General features: G+C 45.8%; 1 protein-coding gene across 1 annotated transcript in view; it reads right to left on the bottom strand.

Annotated features, from left to right (window-relative positions):
• TTLL11 (tubulin tyrosine ligase like 11) overlaps positions 1 to 24,846 on the bottom strand; it is a 268,572-nt gene that overhangs the window by 41,785 nt on the left and 201,941 nt on the right. The window contains exon 7 of the mRNA XM_025359662.1: positions 4,391 to 4,642. Coding sequence (XP_025215447.1) covers positions 4,391 to 4,642 — 252 coding nt within the window. The remainder of the gene's footprint in view (positions 1 to 4,390; positions 4,643 to 24,846) is intronic.

Below are 24,846 nucleotides of genomic sequence, written 5' to 3'. Positions count from 1 at the left end.
TCTGCCATTTGCGTGGGAGCGCTGAGAGGAGTGTATCTCGCCAGCGAATATGTCTTTTTCAAAGTGCTCCTGAGAAGGGCACTTGGTTTGATTTAACATATGGCATAAATATTATTAATTCATAATGAAGCAAAATTTAAACCAAAGTGGAACAGAGAGAGAGAAGGGTTGTTAGCAAGAGAAAATGCATGCTGTTAAATTTAGCTGGCAAGACTGAACATACTCAGAGAAATCTAAAGGCAGAGAATCTCATCTTTTATGATTAGGTTGCTGTTAGGATTTTCTGGTACAATTGAAAAAGAAAAATCCGGCCAGGTGCGTGGCTCACGCCTGTAATCCCACCACTTTGGGAGGCTGAGGCGGGTGGATCACCTGAGGTCGGGAGTTCAAGACCAGCCTGACCAATATGGCGAAACCCCATCTCTACCAAAAACACAAAAATTAGCCAGGTATGGTGGTGCACGCCTGTAGTCCCAGCTACTCAGGAGGCTGAGACAGGAGAATTACTTGAACCTGGGAAGTGGAGGATGCAGTGAGCCGAGATTGCATCACTGCACTGCAGCCTGGGCAACAGAGCAAGACTCTGTCTCAAAAAAAAAAAAAAAGAAAAAGAAAAACCAAGAAAAACTTATTAATGGTTGTGCAATGCTTTCTCCATTTCTTCCTGCATTCTTAATTACTACAGACATTTGTTGGGAAGGGAGGGAGGAGGGAGAGGAGCTCAGTCTGAGTCCCTGAGCACTGGCTGCCTGGTCCCCACTTGAAGAAGTGGTTCTCAGTGTCACAGTCACCATGGCTCCCTAATGAGCTTGGCCACTGATTGGGAATGATGGCTGCAGGACCTAATAGTCTCTAATGTGGCAAAACCTGGGTTTTCATGCAAATGCCCTTAATTGTGGAGAGCAAAAGGGTGAAAAGTCATAAAGCCTATCACGTAGAGACAGATTTGTGGCTATATTTTTTACCTCAACTGGTTCCAACCTGAGAGCATTTTAGGAATCTTCTTGGTTAGAACCATTCTCAATTCTGCTTTCTTTTCAAGAGGCATAGCAGTCCTCTTAATAGGCACCTCCTTCCTCTCATACCAGAGGTCACCCACCGATGGTATCTATGGGCAGTCATGCTTTCATTGAATCCAGTATTTAAAATTATTTGTCAAATTGCCAACATTTGTAGATGTGTATTGAGATTTTATGTAGATATTTAGGATTGAAAAATAAAAAGCTCTGGTGATATGAGCCCAGCAGCAGCCTTCCTTTAGATATGGGATGTGCCCTCCAGCTTGCCACAGCCTGCCCTCCCTCCCCGACCTTGTCTACCCAGCCCTCTGTGGTAACTGATGCTTCCTGCCGAACCTGTAGGCAAGTGAGATGGTGATTCTTACCATAAGCAATTTTTCAAATCTCCTCCTCTCTCTTCTGTTTGAGTAGGACTTTATTAGGAGTAAAAAGGAAGCATTTCCGTTTCTACCAGCAATTTAGCCTAGATGATAAACCTAACTTCTAAATTTGGGCTATACATGCCATCCATTCTCAGGCTCTCCCTGCTGCCTGGAAAAATCCTGCCTCTACCAGTCCAAACCCTGCTTCCTTTTGGGAGCCTGCCTTGATTCCACCAGGTAGAGGAAGCCTCCCCCATTCTGCCACCCTGCGGGGGAGTCCATGAGCCACCGCCCCATGCCTCTGCCAAAACATTGCCTTTAATGACGTGTTCATTGCATGCTATTAGACTGACAGTCCTTTGAGGGCAGGCAGGGTCCCATTATTTGCCTTTGAACGTCCCATGGCTACCAGGTGCTCAGTAACAGTTGTTAGGTTAAACCAGACATAATCCTTTATAGCAAAATGTTGAGCTAGAACAGATCTCACAGGACCAGGGTTCCGTGCAACTCCCAAGATGTCATCCACATGAAGCCAAGCCATTCCTTCATGCTCTCTGATCTTGAATTGAGTTTTCTGTGTGATGGTGCAAAGGCTGGGGAGGGCCAAGAAAGCTTCTGCCGTTGCTCCAAAGATCTGTGCCCACAGACATCTTATGCTGAGAGAAGCACCCCAGCTTGCTCAATCTCATCATTCTCTGGGGCCCCAAATACTTCCACAGTGCCCATAAGTGCACTCATGACCTGGGGCCTCTGTCACTAAGCTGTTTCCTTATGTTACAAGGTCCAGGAATCACAAAGGGGCAGAGCCTGCCTACCTATCTGTTCTCTTTCTTCTCTTTTTCACTATAATGGGATAGCACTTTGCACAGTTAGAATAATTCTATTTCCCAGCTTCCTATGCAGATGGTGGTAGCCAGTAAGATAGAAGTGGAAGTCACTGAATACAGCTTCCAGGAAAGCTTTTGAAGGGATCTAATTCATCTGTGGAGGCCTTTTTTCTTCCTCCCCTTCTTCCCCTTTCTGTCTGGAATTCAACCATGATGGCTGGATTTTCAGCAGCCCTCTTGTGACCATAAGACAACCCCAAAGTGGAAGTACGCACTTAGGATGGATGAGCAAAAAGACAGAAAGTGGAACATGGATCATATTGTGGAGTCATTAACCAGCTCTAGAACCCCCACTGCAAAAGTTCCTGTTATATGAAAGAAAGTTACTATTTAAGCCATTTGTAGGTGGTTACCTATTACTGAAAGCCAAATGTAATTCCTAAATGAGTCCCAGAGTATCATGTCAGGCAGTCTTTTCAGTGCAAATAATAAGTGCCTATCGACTTTTTTGAAAATTCCCACTGCCTGATGGAAATAATAACCACAAGACTCCCACTGAACAAGCAGCTCCCATGAACTAGGCATCAGGCCAGCTGCTCTATGATATATTATCCCAACCTCACAACAATCCTGCAAGGCAGGGATGATTGTTCCCATTTTGCAGATGAGAGAACTGAGTGCAGAGAAGATAAGGAATTTGCCCAAAGCCACACAGCTATTAAGTAATGTGCTTGGCTCTGAAGCCAGACCCGTCTGATCCCAAAGCCTGTCCTCTTTCCACTGGGCTTCCCTCCCCCACCCGCCCTACCCCCTGAAACTAACACAAAGCCCTTCTCAAAGTCATCTTGCAAAAATACTACTTCAGGTGTACTGAAACGGCAAAATTCCTGCCAATACTTTTGTGTACCATCCTGTCAGGAATAGCAGAGGGCTAGAGTTAGAATTTATAAAACTTCTTTGGAGACAAGCCTTTGACAAAAGTGGTTTCCCACTCAAAACTTCTAATTATTTTAGTGAAAAAAGCTGTGAAAAGTGTGACTTTGAGGTGCAAGACAAAAATGTTAAAATCAGTGATGGGAAAAACAACAGCCATATTGAGTGCTCGCAGACATACTCCATGAGGTGTATAGGATACAATTACTTGCTAAGGAACATTTCCATATTGTCACCCATTCATATTTGTTAAAGGGATCTAGAGTTATTAGATTAACACATACTAAGTGGGAACCTTCTTTGATCGAGACTCTGTGTAGGACCATATATATATCTATATAAATTATATATAAATATACATATAATTTCACGGAATTCTTTTAACCTTGTAAGAAGAAACTGACATTTATTGATCACTTACCACTTGCTAGAAACATGCTAGATTGCATGTTTCTATGCAATCTGAACTAATCTTACACACACTATTGTAGGGCACAGGCAGCTTTATCCTCATTTTACAGGATAGATGTATTGAGGTTTAGGGGTGCTCTTTGCCTTGCCTTAGGGTTACTTGCCCTAGAAGCTAGTAAATTCTGCTGTATTGCCCCAAAGTGTCCCCACAGGGTAGAGGGAGATTAATGTGTAATCTCAGGAAACCAAGTGGCAATTGCTTACTTTGCAGGCTGCAGCAAAGATATAATTTCTTTATCTCATGTTTTATCTTGAAAATTCATGCAAATTTTGCATTATACTCTAAAATATAGCCGTGTTATTTTTATATTAGAACAAATGCATTAAAATATTTATCAGCTGAATTATTTAACTTTTCCCTCCTGAAACTGACACTTTGGAAAGATGTGCCTTGCTTCTCTGTTGTGGCTTCACGAACGCCAGGCACACAGCCATGCACCACTGGGAGAAGCCCGGTTTAAGAAGTGCAAGGTCTGCCTGACTCCAAGGGGCCATTATTAGTATGCGTTTTCAGGACTCAGCTCAAGGTAGGCACAGAGTTGTTTTTTAATCATGAACATAAGGTTGCAAATGCTGTCACATGCATCATATTCATTAATTCACTCAACAAATGAGAGTCTACCATGTACCAGCCACTAGGCTAATCTATGCTCAAATGGAGGACTGACCCAGCACCACAGATTCTCCCAAGTGCAGTCAGGGAGACCTGACCCGCCAGATGTGAGACTGGACTCCACCCGGCTCAAAGCCCAAGCCAGAGGAGGCTGTTCTCACTGACCTTATGAAGGTACGGAAGCCTGTTGGCCCCAACTTCATTGTCCCCTTGATGCCCAGGAACCGGATAAACAAATTTGCCATCCTGTCCACCAGGCGCAGGTAGTTGAACTGCTTTGCGTACTTGGGGAACACCTGCTTGAGGCAAATGGAAGGCAGGTGGGCTTCGGGGTTGGTGTTGCAGTCTGGAGCACTGGTCAGCTCACCGTCCAAAGCATCTTCCTTTCCAGCGAATGGTTTTTCAAGCTGCTGAGACCTGAAGCACACAAAGAATTAATGATATAACACTTTCCCTTGCAGTTTCTCCTTTACTTGAGATTTACAACCTCCTCAGGCGGCAGCATTATCAGTATTTTTATTTTACAGACAGCAAGACTAACCACAGAGAAGTGACCTGCCCAAGCTCACACAGCCAGCACATAGCAAAGCCAGGACATGAAACCAAGGCAGAGCCAGGGCTAGAAATGTGTGCTTCCTCCTTCTACCATCCTGGTTTCCCAGTATGAAAACCTTCCTTTACTGTACTCGTGATTCAAGAGAATACTTTATTATGTAGCAGTCTAGGTTTGATTTCAAACTCTTACTTACGGGTAGTAATTGAATAATTAAGAAATATAAAAATCTCATCGAGGACTGGCAAGAAGCCAGAACACAGTTCAACGAACAATTTGCAAAGATGCATCAGCTACCGAATTCTAGGAATAGAAACAATTATATTTCTGGCTTAACTGTTTTTTAAAATTTGGAATTCATACAAAAAATGATTATAGTGTAGTGATTCCTTAGTCTGGATATTTTACTCAGAAATTATTTTGATGTTCAAGAAAACTAGCAGCTAATAACTCTTAAATATCCACCTCTAGCTCAGAATGTTCTTCTCATCTTAGACCTACATATTATTCCCCCTCGCCCCAAATCTACATTCCCCATCTCCTTGAATGTCACAACCATCTGCCAGTTACCCAACAGGAAAGCACAGAATAAACGCCGACTCCTCCTCGGCTAGTTCTGCCTCCTTAGTCCTGAAGCCAACCCCTGCTGCTCTGCCCCTGCCTGGACTGTAGCAAAGGCCCTCCTGCCTCTGGCCTTGCCCATCCATAGATCCATCCTCCAAACTGGCACCTAAGTCACCTCTTTTTAGGCCACCCTGGCTGAGTCACTCGCTAAAACCACTGAGGACTCCCGAGTCTGTACCGCTTTTTCTGGCACTTGAGGCCCTTCCCGAGCTCTTCTTGGGCCTCCTTATTTCCAATCTTCCCCCCAGCCAGGCACACTGTTCCAGCCCAAGCCTTGTGCGCTGCTCCTCCCAACGTGCCACTCATTGGCCTGCCCTGGAACCAGAGACTCCATGCTCCCTGGACACCCAGTTCCCTTCCACACTCAAGGGCTCTCTCTGCAACTGCAGCTCAGTTCCCACTCCTGCATCCTATCCTGTTGGGATCTGGGGCCAGGTGCAACCCTCTGCCACCCGCTGTGTTCATTCCTGAGACAGAACCTTAAGCATGTTATACATGGTCAGTAAATGCTTCCTGGTTGACTAACTGATCCAAGAAAATTAGGGCGGCATCTCGTGGTACTGAGACGTGGTGCTATTAATGGTACCAAGGCCTGTTCTCTACTCTTTATTAAATGACCTCATGCCCAGTGCTTTCATTTCCAAGCAAGCACACCATCAGTGCTCAGGTTGGGCCATCTGGGTGTCTTTGTGCCTGCTTTCCTCTGGCCCTGGCTGCCTGGCACACTTCTGTTCCACTTTCAAAACCAGCTGAGATGGCTTCTTGACCACACGGGTCCCTCTCTCTCATGCCTCACCCCCATTCCTTGGACGTGCTTCCTTGTTTGCTTTGTTACGCCTGCACTGCGCTGGTTTACATGCCAGTCTCTCTCACATTTTGTGAGCTCATTGAATGCCTACATCTGTTTCATATAGAAATGTCACTCCTATTTCTATAGGACCTGAAACATACTTGGTGTTTGAGAAAGTCTCATTGAATCTGTTGAACTGAAAAAGTTTGCAACATAAGCCTCAAAATATTAAGGTTACAATGTTTTGTAACTTGTAAGCACTTTTAAATTCAACAGTGAAACAACATGCGTGATAGCCCTACACAAACGGTCCTCCCTTCATCCCAGTCCAAGGAGCCAGCCTCTGGGAAAAACTCCCTTGTGTGAATAAAAAGTCCTGGAAGGCCCATTCCTGGTTTCTCCTTAGTGGGTCTTGATGCTGGTCTCAAAGCAAGGACAGGCAGAGGGCAGAAGCAGGAAAGCACGAGGGAAAAATCTCTTTAAATCTCTTTTCAACTTCAACAGTGTGGAGGGTTTTAAGGAAAGAAATGCTCCGTCCCACAAAGAGGAGAGTCCTGACTCTTTGGGAGAGGCAAATGTGCCCAAAGGACTGCAATTTTCCTCTAGCTAAAATGATTTTGTCACCATCACCTTGAACTTAAGACAGTAAATATCAGGTGGTTGCTTTTCAGATGAAATGAAACATTTTCCCATTAAGGTTATAGGAAGAAAGATGAGAAAAAAGGCAACACTCTTATCGGAAATTAGCCCTTAAATTACTGGGTAAGTGGCAATCAATGACTTTATAAGCACTCAGTAAGTTTTTATTCAAGGAAAGATTTGGAAATATACAGTTGGAATACACTCAATAACAATGAAAATAGCTCAGAGGACTCCTCAGTGGGCAGAACCGTCCACAGTTACGTGGCCATCTGCTCTTCACTCCACTCTGTGCAGTTATGACTATGCCCCTGTTCCAGAAGAAGAAACTGAGGCTTGGTAAGGTGTTGCACCTGTATCGTCTAGCTGAACTGGAATTATAAGTCAGTTCTAATAAGCCACTGTCAGTTCTAATAAGCTGTTTCTATTTTACTACTGTAATTCTTCTTTTTTTTTTTTTTTTTGCTTCAAGCCATTCTCCTGCCTCAGCATCCCAAGTAGCTGGGATTACAGGTGTGTGCCAGCATGCCCAGCTAATTTTTTTAAAATATTTTTAGTAGAGATGGGATTTCACCATGTTGGTCAGGCTGGTCTTGAACTCCTGACCCCAAGCAATCCACCTGCCTTGGCCTCGGCCTTCCAAAGTGGTGGGATTACAGGCATGAGCCACCATACTCAGTCCTTCTTCTTCTTCTTCTTCTTTTTTTTTTTAAGAGATAGGGGCTCACTCTGTCACCCAGGCTGGAGTGCAGTGGTACAACCACAGCTCACTGTAGCCTAGGCTGAGCCTAGGCACCCAGGCTCAAACAATCTTGCCTCAGCTTCCTGAGTAGCTAGAACTACAGGTGTGTACCACCATTAGCCTGGCTTTTTTTTTTTTTTTTTGAGACAGTCTTTTTCTGTCAACCAGGCTGGAGTATAGTGACGTGATCGTGGCTCACTACTACTGCAACCTCTGCCTCCTAGGTTCAAGTGATTCTCTTGTCTCAGCCTTCTGATTAGCTGAGATTACAGGCATGTGCCACCATGCCTGGCTAATTTTTGTATTTTCAGTAGAGATGGGGTTTTGCCATGTTGGCCAGGTTGGTCTCGAACTCCTGACCTCAAGTGATCCACCCGCCTCAGCCTCCCAAAGTGCTGGGATTACAGGCGTGAGCCACCATGCCTGGCCAGTCTGGCTAATTTTTAAGTTTTTTTGTAGAGATAAGGTCTAACTACATTGACCAGGCTAGTCTTGAACTCCTGGCCTCAAGCGATCCTCCTGCCTTGGCTAGCCTCCCAATGTCCTGAGATTATAGGTGTGAGCCACTGCCTCTGACCCACCACCCCATTATTCAAATACACATCATAATTCACATTGCGGGTTACAAATCCTACGTGGAATTATTGATTTTTTATTTTAAAGAGTTTTTTTAAAGATTATAATTGTAAGTCATGCTCTTTGTAGACATTCTGAGAAATGTATAAAGGAATTAAAATCATTTGTAATTCTACAAATTTGAGATCAACACTATTAACATTTTGATTTCTTATCTATATTTATGAAGTTAGGATTGCATTACGTGTATTCCAAATCCTTCTTTTTATATCCTACATTGTAAGTATCTTCCCATGGTATTAAGTGTTTTCATGAGTGTAATTTCTCATGACATGAAATATTCTGTATTAATTAACCATTCCCCCTCAGTTAGAGATCTAGTGTCACATGGTCTGTCAATTGACTAAATAGAGTCAGTGATCAGTCCCCTGAGTGACGTACTCCCTCTCAGAAGCATAAAATCTTTTTTTTTTTTTGAGATGAGACTCGCACTGTCACCCAGGCTGGAGTGCAGTGGCATGATCTCAGTTCACTGCAACCTCTGCCTCCCAGGTTCAAGCGATTCTCCTTGCCTCAGCTTCCCAAGTAGCTGGGACTACAGGTGCGTGCCACCCCGTCTGGCTAATTTTTTTCTCTGTATTTTTAGTAGAGACGGGGTTTCACCTTGTTAGCAAGGAAGCATAAAATCTTATAGCTAGAAGTGGCTTTGGAGATCACTCTGTCCAACGATGTCATTTATTATTTTATCGTAGTATAATAATAAACATAAAGCTCACCATTTTAACCATTTTCAAGTGGACAATTCAGTGGTGTTTCAGGCATTCACATTGTTGTGTAACTGTCACCACTATCTAGTTCCAGAACATTTTTGAAATGATTCTAGAAAAGAAATTTAAACCCAGATAGATAAGGACATTAACACCAGCCAGTCATTTGATCAGCACATCATCCAGGATCGTAGGCTTAGCTGGGGTTGCCCTGGTGATGGGAACCCCACCACCTCTAGGACACCTCAGACTGGAAAGGTGTTCCCAATGGTAACCAGCGAATGTCTTTCTCCAGGGTCCAATTCCTGCCGCCCATCCTGCCTCCAGAGCCTTGCAGAATGAGTCTGTTTTTTCTTCTAGCAATAGCCTTTCAAATTTCTTTCAAGGGTGGCTGTATTTAGTGGATGACCACCATTTCCCATCATTCCTGAATCGCAATTAATAACCTCATGATGAAAAGAGTCTTCAAAGCCAGAGATATCATTTTCATGGACTCAACCACAAATTCAGAGGGAAGTGGTTTTACTCAACTGGAAGAAGGCACTAAAGATATAGCTGATATGTAAGAGGAAATAAAACAATGAGAAATGGAATCTTTGCTGGAGATAATTCCAATTATCACATTGAGATCCAAGCCATCACAAATATGTAAGATCCTGTTTTTACTTAATAGCATTTTAATGGAAATGTCAAGCTTATGAAATAAAAGTGACTGGTAAAGAAAATATAAATCAAATTGACTAGTCCTTTGGGATAATAAAAAAAATGAATTTGGTATATCCTTGATTCATCAAAATAGGTCAAAGAGTTCTGGAATGTTTTATCTATTAGCATTTTTCAAATAAAATGGAATTCTTTTTCATTGAAACTTGTGAAAAACCACCTATCTCTATTTTGCCTGGAAAGTTAACTGTTAAAAATCACCATTTATCAAGGGCCTACTACATGTCAAATACTGCTCCAAGCAACTTACCTATATTATTTCATTTGTTTCTCATAACAATTCTACAGTGTAGGTGGAAACAATTCCCATTTTACAGATTAGGAAACAGGCCCAGAGAGGCTGAATACTTGCCCAAGCTCACCCAATCAGTAGTGAAATCAGGATTTATACTTGGGACTGTCTCACAACACACCCCACGCTTAGTTCACTATATAGCTTTTGTGATAATTTGATTTAAATCAAATCAGATACTTTTCTTCTTATGTATAAGCAGTATATCGTTCCAGAAATTAACAAAGCAGAGAAGTAGGTCTAGCAAGGTCAAATTCTAGTTGCCGAAAAGTTGCTTAATTTCCATCTCTAGTTAAGCATTCCTTCAATAATTTATTCATCCGTGAAACATGTTCCAAGCACTCACATGCCCAGAGGCCTCGGATATAAGAGTGAGGTGGACACAGTCCCTATCACCCAGAAGCATGTGACCAAGTGAGGGAAGACAAGACCCATATATAAACAGTGACTTGGCAGTGTGATGATGAGCGAGCCAGCATGGGTCTAGGTCATACAGGACGCTGAATGTGAGAGAAAGGTGCTCGGACATAGTAGTGTAGGGAATGAGAAGAATGTGGTGGATTTTGAGGAAAGGAATGGCAAGATTAACATCGTGGTGGAGATGAATACATCTGTTAGCACTATGCATTCTGAATTGAGAGGGGAAGGGTGGATGGTATTAGAAAGCTACTGGAACAGTCTAGGTCAACGATTCTGAAAATGCGGTCCCCAGCCCAGCAGCATCGGTGCCTCCTGATAACTTGTTAGAAATGCACATTCTTGGATCTCACCCGAGACCTACTGACTCAGAAACTCTGAGTGGGCTGGGCAATCTGTTTTAGCAAGCCCTGTGGGTGATTCTGATGCAGGCTAAAGTCTAAGAATCACTGGTCTAGGTGAAAGAAAATGAGACCTGAACTAGGGCAGTTGTAATGGGCATAGAGACAGGGAGCTTTAGACACGCAGATTTAGCAACTACTGCTTGAATATGTGGGACAAAAGGGGAGAGAACACCCTGGATCACGTTCCCAGGCAGCCCCGTGGCTTGGCAGGAGAGCCTTGTGGCAGTGGTGCCGCATGGCAAAGGGACATAAACAGGTCCCCTTCCCTGCTGTTCGGCCAAGGCGAGTCCCCTCAGTCACTAGCAGATTCCAAATGCACATGTATCATGTTGGCATTCCTGCAGAAAATGCTAACCATGCACCAAAGAAGTCCCTCAAATTAGCCCTGCAGCTAATTTAAAGAAGTGGAGGATGAAGTCACTAAAAATAAACTTTACTGTATAGCCCAGCTTTGTCGCTTGATAAATCCCTGCTACCACAGAAGCCCCATTTGCCTGACGGGTGATGCCAGGCGACTTGAAGGGAAGGTGACAGACTCTAAAACAGGTGAGGCGTGGGCTTCCACAGTGACAAGGAAAGGACTTAACGAGAGAGCTCTGTCTGCCATCCAAGTCCCTCTAAGACCTAGACCCATGCTGAGCCTATTCCCACCTGTTCCCCTTCACACAACGACCCTTCCTCCCCACAAACCGTGGCCAGACCACTTCCACCTCACTTGATGACTTTCCTCCGTAGCATATCATCAACAGTGACAAAACATCAAAACACAACGAAACACAATGACAATGATATTAATTGCACATACTATGTGCCAGGAACTGCAATTTAAAAAAATTTAATCTTGATAAAATCCTACAAAGCAGGTGTTATTATTAATATGATCCCCATTTTACAGGTGAGGAAACCAAGGCACAAGGATACAAACCAATATGTTGTGAATCTGGGGCAGAAACCCAGACAGGCAGGCTCCAGCATCCTTGTTTCTAACCACTGCGTCATGCGGCCTCCATACACGAGGAGCTGTCAGGCATTGAGGACCTCGAGAGTCAGGCCAGTTATTTGTAACATCTCCTTTGACCCTAGCAAGAATCCTTTGAATTAGGTATTACAAATGGTCCCATTTCACTGATGAGAAAAGCGAGCTTCAGAGAGGTTAACCTACTTTCCTAAGGTGGCTCAGCTTTGACCTCGAAGCCCAGGCGCTTTCCACGCCATCATGCTCACTTGATGTAGTTACACAACTTCACCGATCTTATTTTCCCCTCCCTTGCAATGGAGAGAAGTCTTTGGCTTTATGGGGTGGTGTGAGGCTTAAGCAGGAGGATGGAGCCTACGCCTAGCACAAAACGGCCACATTGTTTAGGACTCAAAACAGGCTTTCCACAAAACATCAAGAAGAATCTGCTTGGGGGTCTTGTAACTGTCTTCAATGTGACTTCTCGGGAGGGCACCAGTGCTCATCTGGCTGCTTCATTTTGTTTGCCAAACAAGTCAATCTGTTACTTTACATTCCAGGCTCCCACGAATTGCTGACACGTAATGTTTGTAATGTTTGTCAACTATATGAATTAACAAAGGACCCCATGGCGACAACAGCAGACTAGATCTCTCCCTGCCCGGGGATGGATTCCCAGAGCTGCCAGGCCTGGAGTTGCTGCAGGAGCATTTTCCTGCAGGGCCAGGCAACGCATTAACTGAAGGACAAGCATAAGGACTTACTCTAATGCCCTGGCTCCCACAGACCCAGAACTCATGCTATTTCAGAGCTGGAAAGGCCTTTTGGGGTCACTGGGCCCAGCCCTCTCATTTTACGGATGAAGGAGCCGACAGCTCATTTTACAAAGACCTCCCAATAAGCTTCTTTTCCAACAGGGTACTCTGCCCTGCCGGCCCTGAGCATGGAGCGCGTGTCTTTGTCATCATCCCTCTTGCCCACTGGGCCTGCAGCACGGTTAGAGGCAATGAAACATTTTGTGCACACAGGCCAAGGAGGGGTGCTCCAGTCGGCTCCTCCTCCCTGGCTGTGGGCCTGGCGTTGCAGAGGGTCTGGAATTCGGGCTTTGGGGGCAGATCAGGGCATGGTTGAAATCCCAGCTGTGCCACTCACAAGCTGTGTGACCTCGGGCAAGTCATATAACCTCAAAGCTTTAGTTTCCTCTAATATAAAATGGGAATAATAATGGCACCTAACCTATAGGGCTGATGTTAGGATTAGCAGAGAAGATGGACACAGCATCTCAATACCTGTTTGCCACTTGGATTATAACCGCTGACATCTTTCTCTCACGAGTGTCATCATCTCAAGGTGCCCATTGTTTAGTCACCATCCCTCAGTTAGAGGGACTGGTACTCACCCCTAGGAACTCAGGAGAATATGGGGTTTCTGCCTCACTCCCCACCCCATGTAACCAAACACTAGATTGACCTTCTGCTCCTCAGCTGCTCCTCCTTGGGAAACTCTCACTTCAGGCTGCCCAGGACCACCTAACAAACGCTCCACGTGTGCCTCATTTTCTCAGGCCTGGCTGGGGAGCTAACTGCACCTGCTCTGACACCCTCCTTCTCTATTGAGGATGAAGTTAATGCACGAGAGAGAACTTTGCTGCTGCCCAAGTACGGAAAAAGTCAGATTTTGGAGTTAGAAGAGGCACTAGCAATGACCATGTTTCATTTTCCTTCTGAAATACATAGGGAGTGGGGCCAAGTCTCTGGCTTGAGGTGAGGCATCCCACAGGGGTGGCAAAGGCAGGCTAAGGCCCCCGGACTTCCCTTCCAGAGCCTTTGAGATAAAAAAGAGTGAAGAAGAAGGGAGAGTTAAGTGGCTCATGCCTGTAATCCTAGCACTTTGGGAGGCTGAGGTGGGAGAACTGCTGGAAGCCCTGAATCTAGACTAGCCTGGGTGACACAGCGAGACCCCCCTTCTACAAAAAAATAAAAATTAGCCAGCTCTGGCGGTATGCACCTGTGGTCCTAAGTATTTGGGAGGCTGAGGTGGGAGGATTGCTTGAACCTGGGAAACAAGGCTGCAGTGAGCCGCCAGCTGTGCCACTGCACTCCAGCCTGGGAGATGGAGCAAGACCCTGTGTTTAAACAAAGAAAAAGAAAAAAGAAAGAAAAAGAAGAAAAGAAAATGACACAGCTATTGAGCGTAAATGCCAGAGTGGCCAAAATTCTGAATGAAAAGCTCAGACTCTTCTAGCTGCCTTGGCAGAAAGGGAGGAGAATGCCTTTTGCCTGAAGGACTTCAGAGTCCCCTTTAAACCTACTGAACAGTTGGCCACTGCCTTTCTGTAGATGAATTGGCTGGTGCTTAGCTTTTCTCTGGAACCCAGAGAACAATCTTTCAAAGTATAAGCCCTGCCTGCACCAACTGGCCAAGGCACGGTGAACAAGGTCCCCAGGCCTGAGCGAGCATTCGAGGTCTGCACGGCCTGGTTGCTGCCTCCCTCATCCTCCACATCCACATCCCTCCCTCCTTTTACAAATGATCCACTTGAAAAACACTCATCTTTCAAATTTAAGATTCTCTCTCACCTTTCCCAAAATGCTTTCCACGGCTTTTGGAGATAGAATCAACCATTCCATTCTCTATAACCTCCCTGACTTAGTACTTCATCATCATCATCATCATCAAGAAATTTATTGAGAACTCCATCTGCATCTTGCACAATGCTAAGCCCACAGTATACATTATTTTTTCTTCAGAGTACTTATCACACTCCAATGGCTATTTGCATAACTGTGTGCTTAATGCCTATTTCTTTTCTAGATGGAAAGTTCCCAGAAGGGCAGGCACCATTACTGCCTGGTTTATGACTATATCTACAGCCCCAGCACAGCTCCCGGTATACAGTAGGTGCTTAAAAATATCTGACAGTGAATACAGTCATTATTTCAGTGAACTCTCACAACAATCCAATTAGTTAGTCACAGTTACTAACGTGAGTTTACACCTGAGGACGCTGAAGCGTGGGAACGTTAAGTCAGTGGCCTAAGCGATGAGGCTGGGATTGGAACCTGGGTGGTCTGTCTCCACAGCCCACATGCTAAACCCCTGCACTACCCCTGCATTTCCACACCCCTCTACTTCTGGTTGCCAGCATGAATCTTTTCTTCCTCTTGCTCTCTGACAGTCCCTGGGAAAAGCCTCTCTCTGCTCTGGGAGAACAAAAATTTCCTAATGGCAACAGCAAGAGACTGTCTTTATGACAACTGTAATCAGCGGTTGTATTAGCCTCTGTTTTACCACCTCCAAAATTAGCAGAAAAGGCCAACTTGAGCTTTCATTGTACATCTCTGCTAATGAAGGGATCCTTTTAATTACATACTCAGTGCCTATCTGCAACACAAAGCATTTTAGTGTTTAAACACAGTTCTGCACCAAAGTATAGGGCTATGTGAATACAGACAATAAGTGGGGGGAAACCATGTGTAAAAGTTATTCGTTGCCTAGACTGTAATTTCTTTTTGGCATTCAATTTCATCTAAACCCAATTCATTTTCTATGGTAATCCTAATTCTCTTCTATACACTGAGCACCCGATGAACCCTTATTCAGTAATTCCGTAGGCATATCCCAGGTCAGATACTCCCCCTTCAGACTGCAGATGAAATCTGCACACTTCGTTAATTTCACTCATCACTGACTGATTTGCCTTGAGGGCTCTCCCCACTTACCCGAGCTGGCGCATCGGTCAATTCCTGCAGTACAGGTGTTGAACACAAAACCAGCTTCACTCAGCATCATGCCAGGAGCTCATGACATTTGTATCCCACTTTCCAAAGCTATTTTTGAGTGCCATTCTGCATGAGATTTGCACTGATGTGAATGAGGCCTTATGAGGCTGATCTCACAGACCTTTCTCAGACAAGGGTGTCCTGACCTTGCATTTGTATTTGGTCAGGGAAAAAAGGGAGTCACTCTTAGTGAGCCCCTCCCTTGGACCAGAGACTCTAACAGGCATTAATTACCCTGGTTAAGCCACGCAGAGACCTTAAGATCAGATATTAAGATGCACCTCCAGAGCCAGAATGTGTGGGTTGGAATCCTGTTCCTGTTCCCAACTAGCTGGTAATCTTTGAAAAGTCTCTTATCCTGCTTGTGCCTTGATGTCTTTATCTGTATAACAGGGATAATAATTCTCCCTATGTCCCAGCATTGTCATGAGAATTAAATGGGCTAATCCATTCAGAGCAATACCTGGAATGTGGCAAGCACTCGGTGTTAGCTGCTGTGACTGAACAAACAAAGCAAACTCAGGTTAAACATAACACTCAGAGTCACGTGCCTCCTAAACAGTATCAACTGATAACCAGGACCTGTCTGATGCTTAAGACCCTAGGCTTCCAGGGAGGCTAGGTCAAGGGGGCTCACTGCTGGTCCACCCCTAGGAGACTGTAGTCAGTGCCTTGGCCTGGCAGAGCGTGACCTAGAGGAAGTCTTTCCATGTGCATGGTCCCCTCCTGGCCGCAGCACGAGCACACTGGCTTCTGCCTCCACTGCCCACGTACTGTTCTCTCAAGGGTGACCACGCACCTCCTAATTGCCACTGATCTTCTTAATCTTTCTCCAGTCTTGCTTGTTTACAGCATTCGAAGCAGCTGACCACTGTCTTCCTGAACCTCTCATTTCCTGGCTCCCGCACCCATGCACTCTCTGTGGTGTTTTTCCATCCTCTGTTTTCCCTCCTTTAGGATGCTAAGTGTTAGGTGGTCCTCTAAGCCCCTGTCCTTGACCTGCTCCCTGCCCACAGTCTTCCCGGGCGATCTTACTCACAAACGCGATGGCCTGCACCTCGTGCCACTTCTCTGTGTCTGGGATGCCTCTGTCCTGCCCACCCCTTCACGACAACCAGGTCCAAATCCTGCTCATCTTTCCAAGCTCACGCTAGACACCAGCCCACGGCCTTCCTGGATCCTTCCCACTCAGAAATACTCTCTTTCTGATTCCCACAGTACTTCATTGTGGAATTTATCATTTTCTAAATTTATATCACAGTCATTTAAGTTTGTGGCTTCTTTTTCCTGATAGACTATGAGTTTGCCAGAAATAGAATCCATTTTTGTTCCTCTGGCAGTACTGTACATCTAATAGGTGATACAGAAAAGACATGCTGATACATGTCTGTGTAAGTAAAGTATTCTTTAAGACAGAGAACATGAGGAATTTGGGATAATTTTGCCTGAAGACAAGAAAATGGGCAGGGTGACCTTTAGGGTGTCATTTTTCAGCTTATGGATCTATAAACCCATCTTTAGGGTAAAAATACACATTAATAATTTATGGTGATGAGAATAACGGTCATTCTGGTTCTAGCCCTTACCAATTGTGTGGCCTTAGGAAAGGGGCATCAACACTCAGCCTCTGCTTCTCTTCTACAAAATGGAGATGGATGATAGAATCCACCCTCCAGAAGTGTTGAGGGACTTGATGGGGTGGCATAAACAAGGAGCTGGCACCCTAGTTGGAACGTCGTAAGTACAAAAGAAATGGTAGCTGTTATATGATTCCTTTGACATATATTTATTGAGTACCAACTCTGCCAGCCAGGGATGTTGGGTGAACTCAAGCCCTACCTCCTCCAGGAAGATTTTGCGGCCTCCTTCGACCCATTACATTCTTTCCTGAAAGAACTTTGGTCCTATCAAGATTAGATTTTTTTTTTAATCCAACTAATAAATTAGGCATGCCTATTAGCAGTCAGGTCCAGAGAGAAAGTCTAACTTTTTACTTTATGCAATTTGAATTCCCTGAACATAGAGTTGTTGTCAAAATCCATTAAAGTATTTAATTTCTCTTGTCACTGCACAATTCCCCAAGCAGACATCCAGACAGTTTGCAGTGGTGTTTCTCACAGAAGTACTAAATGTTTAGTTATCAAGGTACATTTTTTAGATGATGCCTCCCTGATGGCTCAGGAGACTCTAGAGAGACTGTGTAAGTTCAAGCGCAAGGTTAAGGCAGCCAGCAGAGTGGCAAGAGTTGCAGGGAGGATGATTCACGCAGGCCTGGGCTTCGGCTCTGACACTGCCACTTCCTGGCTGACTGACCTTGGGGAAGGTACTTAACCTCACTGAGCATCAGTTTCCTCATTTGCAAAGTGGTGACAGCACCAAACCCACAGGGCTTTAGTGAGCATGAAGTGGAATATCAAATGTAAAGAACCTGAGAGAATGCCAGACACATCACTGGTCCTTGATACAAGATGGCTTAAAAATCCCAGAGATGTGCAGATGCAGAGACTGGGGTCTAGAGGCTGCTATCCCCATCCCCTCCCCCCGGCTCCCAGGAGGACAGCCCTAAGGAGCAGGCTGTTTATGGCGACACAATGGCCAGACCCCCCCCGGTCCTGCCTCTTCACAGTAGCCTCTCCCAACGCCCATTCAAATCAATTATTACCCCACTTGACCGACTCACCCGGTGGGAGCCAAAGGTTTCCATGCCAACAGGAATGTGGTGGGCATCCCAACCCCCAAGAAAGAAAACAAAAGCGACTCTTTTAGTTTCCCTACTAATAAGCATGGAGCTGAAGTCAGAACTGTCTCTTTCTCAGTTGTCATGGCAACATCTACTGACCTACCCCGTCCTGCCAAACACACACACGGGAGAGGGAGAGGGCAAGGGGGATGTGTGGGAGGTGGTGGTCCAGGGATGCAGGGTGACAGAAACGCTCCACAATGCTCAGGAGAGAAGTACAAAAACACCCGCTTTTACAAAAAACAAAACAAAACAAAAAAAAACGCCACTGGCAAATGCACACCCCTTGCCAGGGAATGGAGAAATTCCAGTTTTTATTGTGTCGTTCCTTTGGCGATTATGAACACATTTAGAGTCTATTCAAAAGGCCAGTTCAAACCAGAAGAGGGAACAATTATTCCTCAGCTATGACACAAAGACAGGGGGCGCTTCACTTGTACCTCTCCTGTCCTGCCAGCATTTGGGAGACTGGGGTTGACGCTACTGTCTGCTGCCTCTCGCCACAGCTCAGGGCACAGTCTACAGGGAAATTTCCCATTCCTGACCTAATGCAGCCTCAACAGCAGCTTGGGATGAACAAAGCAAGGCACCCACTCTGCAGGCAAGAAAACTGAGTGCCATGACCACAAACCCATGAGTACCCACTTCTGTTTTCTGTTTTCTAGTTTGCTCTCTGCCCCTAGAAGTCTTCACCCAGGACAACACTTGAATTTGCCAAAATGGGATCAATTATTTCCCACACTCTTAGTCTTTGTGTAGCTTTGAAGAATCATTTTCTGGAAGTCCAACGCCTGCCAGAAAAATCCACCCAGAGAGCCCACTTGCATCTCAGCAGTCCAATGTTCCAGGATGAAGATAATACATCCCCTTGAACCTGCTTCTTGCTATTTCCATGTTGTTACTGGCAACTTCATCTCCGCAGTGAGCCAAGCTCAAAACCCTGAAGTCAGCTTCGGATTCTCCCTCTTCCTCAGCCTGGTTTCTGGGGACTTGTACAGAAGTCTTCCACTGTCCCTTTTCCATTTGGAGGCTCTGATTCGAATATTCTGGGGCATCCTAGCAAGTGGAAAGCAGTGAGCAGTGGTTAACCACAAAGGCTGTGGGGTCAGGATGCTGGGGCTCTTGCTGCTTGGACACCTGTGTGCTAAGCACATCCTCTCATTTGATTCTCACCACAACCCTTTGAGGTTAGGATTCTTCTTCATATGATTCGCTGTTTCCATAAGAGACTGTTTCCCAATGAGACACAGAAAAATGGCATAATTTGCCCAAGGTCATCCAGCTTAGAAGTGGCAAATCTGGCTTATGATTCTGGATTGGCTTGACTCAAAACTCTCACTCTGAACCAATATGCACAGCTCCTTCCCACCCAACCACAACTTTTTGTTTCTTTCTTTTCTTTTCTTTCTTTGAGACAGGATTTCACTCTGTTGCACATGCTGGAGTGCAATGGTGTGATTATGGCTCACGGCAGCCTCAAACTCCTGGTCTTAAGCAATCCTCTTGCCTCAGCCTCTCAAGTAGCTGGGACTAAAGGCACAGTTCACCACTCCTGGCTAGTTTTGGTATCTTTAGTACAGACAGAGTTTCTCTATATTGTCCAGGATGGCCTCTAACTCCTGGGCTCAAGCAAACCTTCTGCCTTGGACTCCCAAAGTGCTGGGATTATAGGCATGAGCCACTGTGCCCAGCCTATAACTTTCTTAAGAACAGGGCCCATCACTTCATGTTCGTATCTCAGCACTGGCACCAGGGCCTGCCTTGCAACACCTCATGAGTGCCACCTGATCAAAGCTCCATAGCGTGTCTTAGTTTGGAGCTGACCAGCCTGGGTTCCATGCCCTACTGAGACCCCTTCTCCATGTGTGACTTTGGGGAAACCATTAGATAACAGTTGGAAGGCTGCAGTGGGCTGAATACTGTCCCCCAGAAGATATATCCAAGTCCTAACCCCTGAAACCTGTGAATGTGACCTTTTTTGGAAAAAAGAGTCTTTGCAGATGTAATTAAGGATCCCAAGATCATTCTGGATTTAGAGAGGGCCCTAAATCTAGGGACAGATGTTCTTATAGCAGAGAGGCAGAGGCAGATTTGATGCAGATATACACAGAGGAGAAGGCCATGGGAAGCCGAGGGCAGAGGCTGGCGTCATGCTACCTAGCCAAGAGCTACCAAATGCTGGAAGAGACAAGGAAGGATTCTCCTCTAGAGCTTTGGTGGGGGCATGGCACTGTGGACACCCTGCTCTCAGACTTCTGGCCTCTAGCACTGTGAGAGAAGACATTTCTGTTGTTCTAAGTCATGCAGTTTGAGGTAACTTGTTAGGCAGCCCTAGGAAACTGATGTAAGAGTCCAGTGTCCTTATGTCTGACCTGGGTACACTTGGGGATTACTGTGAGATCATGTAACTGGAAGCAACTAGAATAGTGCCTGGTGCACAGTAGGCCCTCAGTAGACGCTAGCTGAACAGCACTAAAACATTCTGAGTCAATATCCTGGGAACATCTTTCTCAAGGCACACCTGGCTGACTGCCTCTGTCTACATTCTCAAGCTTGTAAAATGTTTAACTTCAGAACTCACGAGCCAGAAGAAGGAGCCACAGGCAGTGTCTCCTCTGAGCCCAGCTGCGTGGGATGAACGGGCAGCCAGCAGAGATGTTGGTGTCCTTGCGAGGCTGGTAACTAAGTGCTGGCCCATCTCCAGTCCAAGATGATGAGCATGTCACGGTGGGTTTCACAAAACATCTGTTTCAGGAACAAGCCTGTTGTTTCAGGCAAGCTCTAGAGATAATAGTATGTTTTTCCTATATACAGCCGTGACATGTTCACTGAAGCTGAATATCTCTAAATGTGACCAATTTCTTAAGTGGCAGAAGCCCATCAAACTCTTTGAGAACATACATGGTATGTGAGCAGCCCAAGCGGCTTCCTTTGCTGTCACAGAGCTAAAGCAACACTCCTTTTGGCTTGCAGGGAGGCGGTGAGAGTGCGTGGAGGTAGTGGTGGCAATTTCTCTGAAATTGGTCCCTCTAAAGGTTATGCTTCATTCTGCAAGGGAGTCAGGTCCCCAGGCTTCATGCATATGGATGGCGGTGGTGGTTGAATGATAACCTGCAATTTCTCTTCCCCGCGTTAATCGACTTGGGTTGGCTACCGAGAATTTGACTGGGAATCGCAATGCCAGTGCACATACCAATGATCCCAGAATCTCAGTTCAGCTTTGCCGGCTTCGACTCAATTCCAGCCTGAGATAAAGCACTAGCGTTGTGTCCCACGTGAGATGAGCAGACCATGCCTTGGCATGAGATAGAGAGACGGCCAGAAGGCCGACCACAGAGAGGAGAGCTGGGACACTTTTCCACAGGTGAGGGGAAACTTGGGCCAATGAAGCAAATGCTTCAAGATCCCCCATGAAGAAAGTGCCTCTCCCACAGCAAGCTGTCCCCCATCCTTCCTCCCAGGGGAGGAGTGGGATGTGAGCTCCTTCCCTCGGCACACAGATCAAGCCTGGAATACATCTAGTGTCTGGTGTGCTGCTTGGGAGTCAGGCCTGAACTGCTTGGGGGCCCCCAGGCCCAGTGGGGGTCTGGAGTGAGTCAGCTTCCTGGCCCCGGGAGCCTAGTTAGCCCGAGGCTGCCTTGGCTATTGGAGCCTCCACTCTTAATCCCTCTTTGCTCACCCAGGTGGGACACTGGCCTGCAGCCTTGGCCAGGGTCCCCTCTCCGGTTCCTGGCTCTATCCCCCTCCTCTTCCTCACCAGAGTGCTGCTGGGATCCCAGGATGCCACAGGGTTAAGCCCATCCTGGCTGACCGAGAAGGTTCCAAGGCCAAGTCTATATAGCTTGGAAGGCAGTGGTTCTGGTATAACCTCCCCTAATTATCCTGTGTCCTGCAGACTGCTCCCAGAGAGCACAGGGCAAAGGAGTCAACACATTTGAAGAGGAAAAAGCTTCAAGCCATAGAGACCAGCAAGTTCAAGGTTCTTATTCTGCATGTAGACAAGTTCTGGAGATGGGAGGTGTGGCTTGTTCAAGGTTTCCTGGCACTTAGGTTTTAGGGCTCAGGAAAGAACCCAGGTTTCTGCAGTCTTAGTGTAGTTTGCTGTGACAATGTCCTTGCCTCTTCTTTGGGCCAGTATCAGTTCTTTGCAGACAGGGGCTGTGTCCGACTCATTTCTGACTCTCTAGCAACAGCAAAGGGCCAGGCCTGGAGCAGAGAATCAGTCAATGTTACTTAGACTTGGCTGAATCAGACCGCTTTGTAAAACGAATAAATCAGACACAGACACATTACTAAAGCCTGCACAAAGGTATGGCTTCAGGATCTTCAAATACCTCAACTACGAGCAGGAAGGTGCTATTTCTGCCTATAAAATGGCATGGAAGTAGAAAAATATTTCATGTCACTATGTGAATTTTTCCTTGCATAACTGTGATCCTGTGTCCACACAGTAACAGTCACTATGGACTGGAGGTTGTGGCTGACAGGCAGGCACTGGACTGGGGGCCTCGGACACAGGTCTGATTTAGTCCTGCTCTCAACCCTGCCAGGCAGGAACTATCAGCCCAGATAGCTCCTGATAATAGGTAGAAACTGAGACTTAAGCTGGTTCAGTGCTTTGCCCAAGGACACACAGCTCCCAAGTGCTAGAGCATGGATTTTAGTCCAGGTCTGTGCTGTTTTTACCTGGATTGGGTTGTTCTGACATTAGAATAGTAATAGTAACTAATACATCGTGAGTTTACTCTGTGGCAGGCAAGTTAGGTGCATGGATTCATTTAATTCTCACAACAACCCTATGAGGTATCTCTACTTTACAGACAGGGGAAAAATAGGCCCAGAGAATTTAAGTAATTTTACCAAGTAATCAAAGCCAGCCTAGAAGACAGGGAGAGAGTAGTGAGAGACAGAGAGAGCTCAGAATAAGAGGCTGGAGGTGCACAAGGAGCTCTGGAGTTGGGCTGGATTTGCTCGCTCTGTGATTTTGGGCAAATTACTTGGAATACTTTTTTAATTTTTGGAAAAATATATATAACATACAATTTACCATTTTAACTATTTCAAGTGTGTAATTCAGCAGCATCATGTACATTCATTGCTGTGCAACCATCATTACCTTCCATCTCCAGAACTTTTCTCATCTTTCTCCACTGAAACTCTTTCCCTATCAAACAATAACTCTCAACTCCCCCACATCATCCCCAGCAACCACCACTCTACTTTCTGACTCTATGAATTTGACTACTCTCGGTGCCTCTTACAAGTGGAATCATGGCCGGGCGCAGTCACTCACGCCTGTAATCCCAGCACTTTGGGAGGCCGAGATGGGTGGATCACGAGGTCAGGAGTTTGAGACCAGCCTGGCCAACATGGTGAAACACTGTGTCTACTAAAACACAAAAACTAGCAGGGCGTGCAGACGTTTGCCTGTAATCCCAGCTACTCTGGAGGCTGAGGCAGGAGAATCGCTTGAACTCGGGAGGTAGAGGTTGTAGTGAGCCAAGATTGTACCACTGCACTCCAGCCTGGGCAACAGAGCAAGACTCCATCTTGGGGACGGGAGAAAGTGGACTCATATAGTGTTTGTCCTTCTGTGTATCTGGCTTATTTCACTTAACATAATGTCCTAAGGGTTCATTCATGCTGTAGCATGTGTCAGAATATCCTTCCTTTTAAAGGTGGAGTCTGTTTATTCTTTCATTCATTCATGGACATTGTGAATAATGCTGCTATGAACAAGGTGTACATGGGCAAGTTACTTTCAGTTAGTCATTTTTCTACTCCAATTCTGAGCCTCCAGCTTTGTTCCTGACTCAGAGGAGGGATTCCCCATCCATCCAGCACCTCGGCCAGAAACCAGAGAGAAGAGATTCATTCTCTCTCTCCCCTCACAAGCAAAGAGCCAGCCAAGTCCTATCCCTCCTGTCACTGCAGTTCACACACATCTCTGCCATCACTTGTCACCTCATCATGGGTCACCTGAACTTCAACAGCCTCTTCACCAGTTTCCTGGCTCGCAACCTCCGCTTCCAATGTGTCCTTCATGTCATAGCCAAAACCCAAGCCTGTCCCTGGCTCACTCCCTCATTTCCTTCAAGTGTGTGTCCAAGTGTGCCCTTCTCAGGCAGGCCTCCCCTGACCATTCTGCTTACGAGTGCAGCCCACACTCTTCCCAGCCCTCCAGAGCTCTCCCTGCTTAATTTTCTTCATAGCGCCCATCCCCAATCATCACAGTATAGATTTTACTCATTTATTTTGTATATTTTCCATCTCCCGTTCTCTCATCCACCACCCTCCATAAATAACGGCAGTTCACAAAGGCAGGGATTGTTGACCGTTTTGTGCATTGCTGACTCCTCCATCCTGGTCCTAAGTAAGTGCTCAATAAACAGTGGCTGGGTGCACGAATGCATGAATGACTGGCTCCTCTCTGCCTGCAGGGTGAAGTCTAAACTCTCTGGCCTGGTCAAGCCCTTCCATGCTTTGACTTTGGGTCCCTCTCTGGCCCCATCTCAGACCACAGGTCTATTTAAGCTCCAGCCACACTGCCCTGCCTGCCAAGTCCTCCCGCTGTCTGATAGACAAAGACCCTAAGCCTTTGCATGAACCTGGCCTCT

The sequence above is a fragment of the Theropithecus gelada genome, chromosome 15, assembly GCF_003255815.1.
Source record: "Theropithecus gelada isolate Dixy chromosome 15, Tgel_1.0, whole genome shotgun sequence".
Classification (NCBI taxonomy): Eukaryota; Metazoa; Chordata; class Mammalia; order Primates; family Cercopithecidae; genus Theropithecus; species Theropithecus gelada.
The sequence above is the reverse complement of the archived record's forward strand: the minus strand, read 5'-3'. Positions and strand labels throughout refer to the sequence as shown.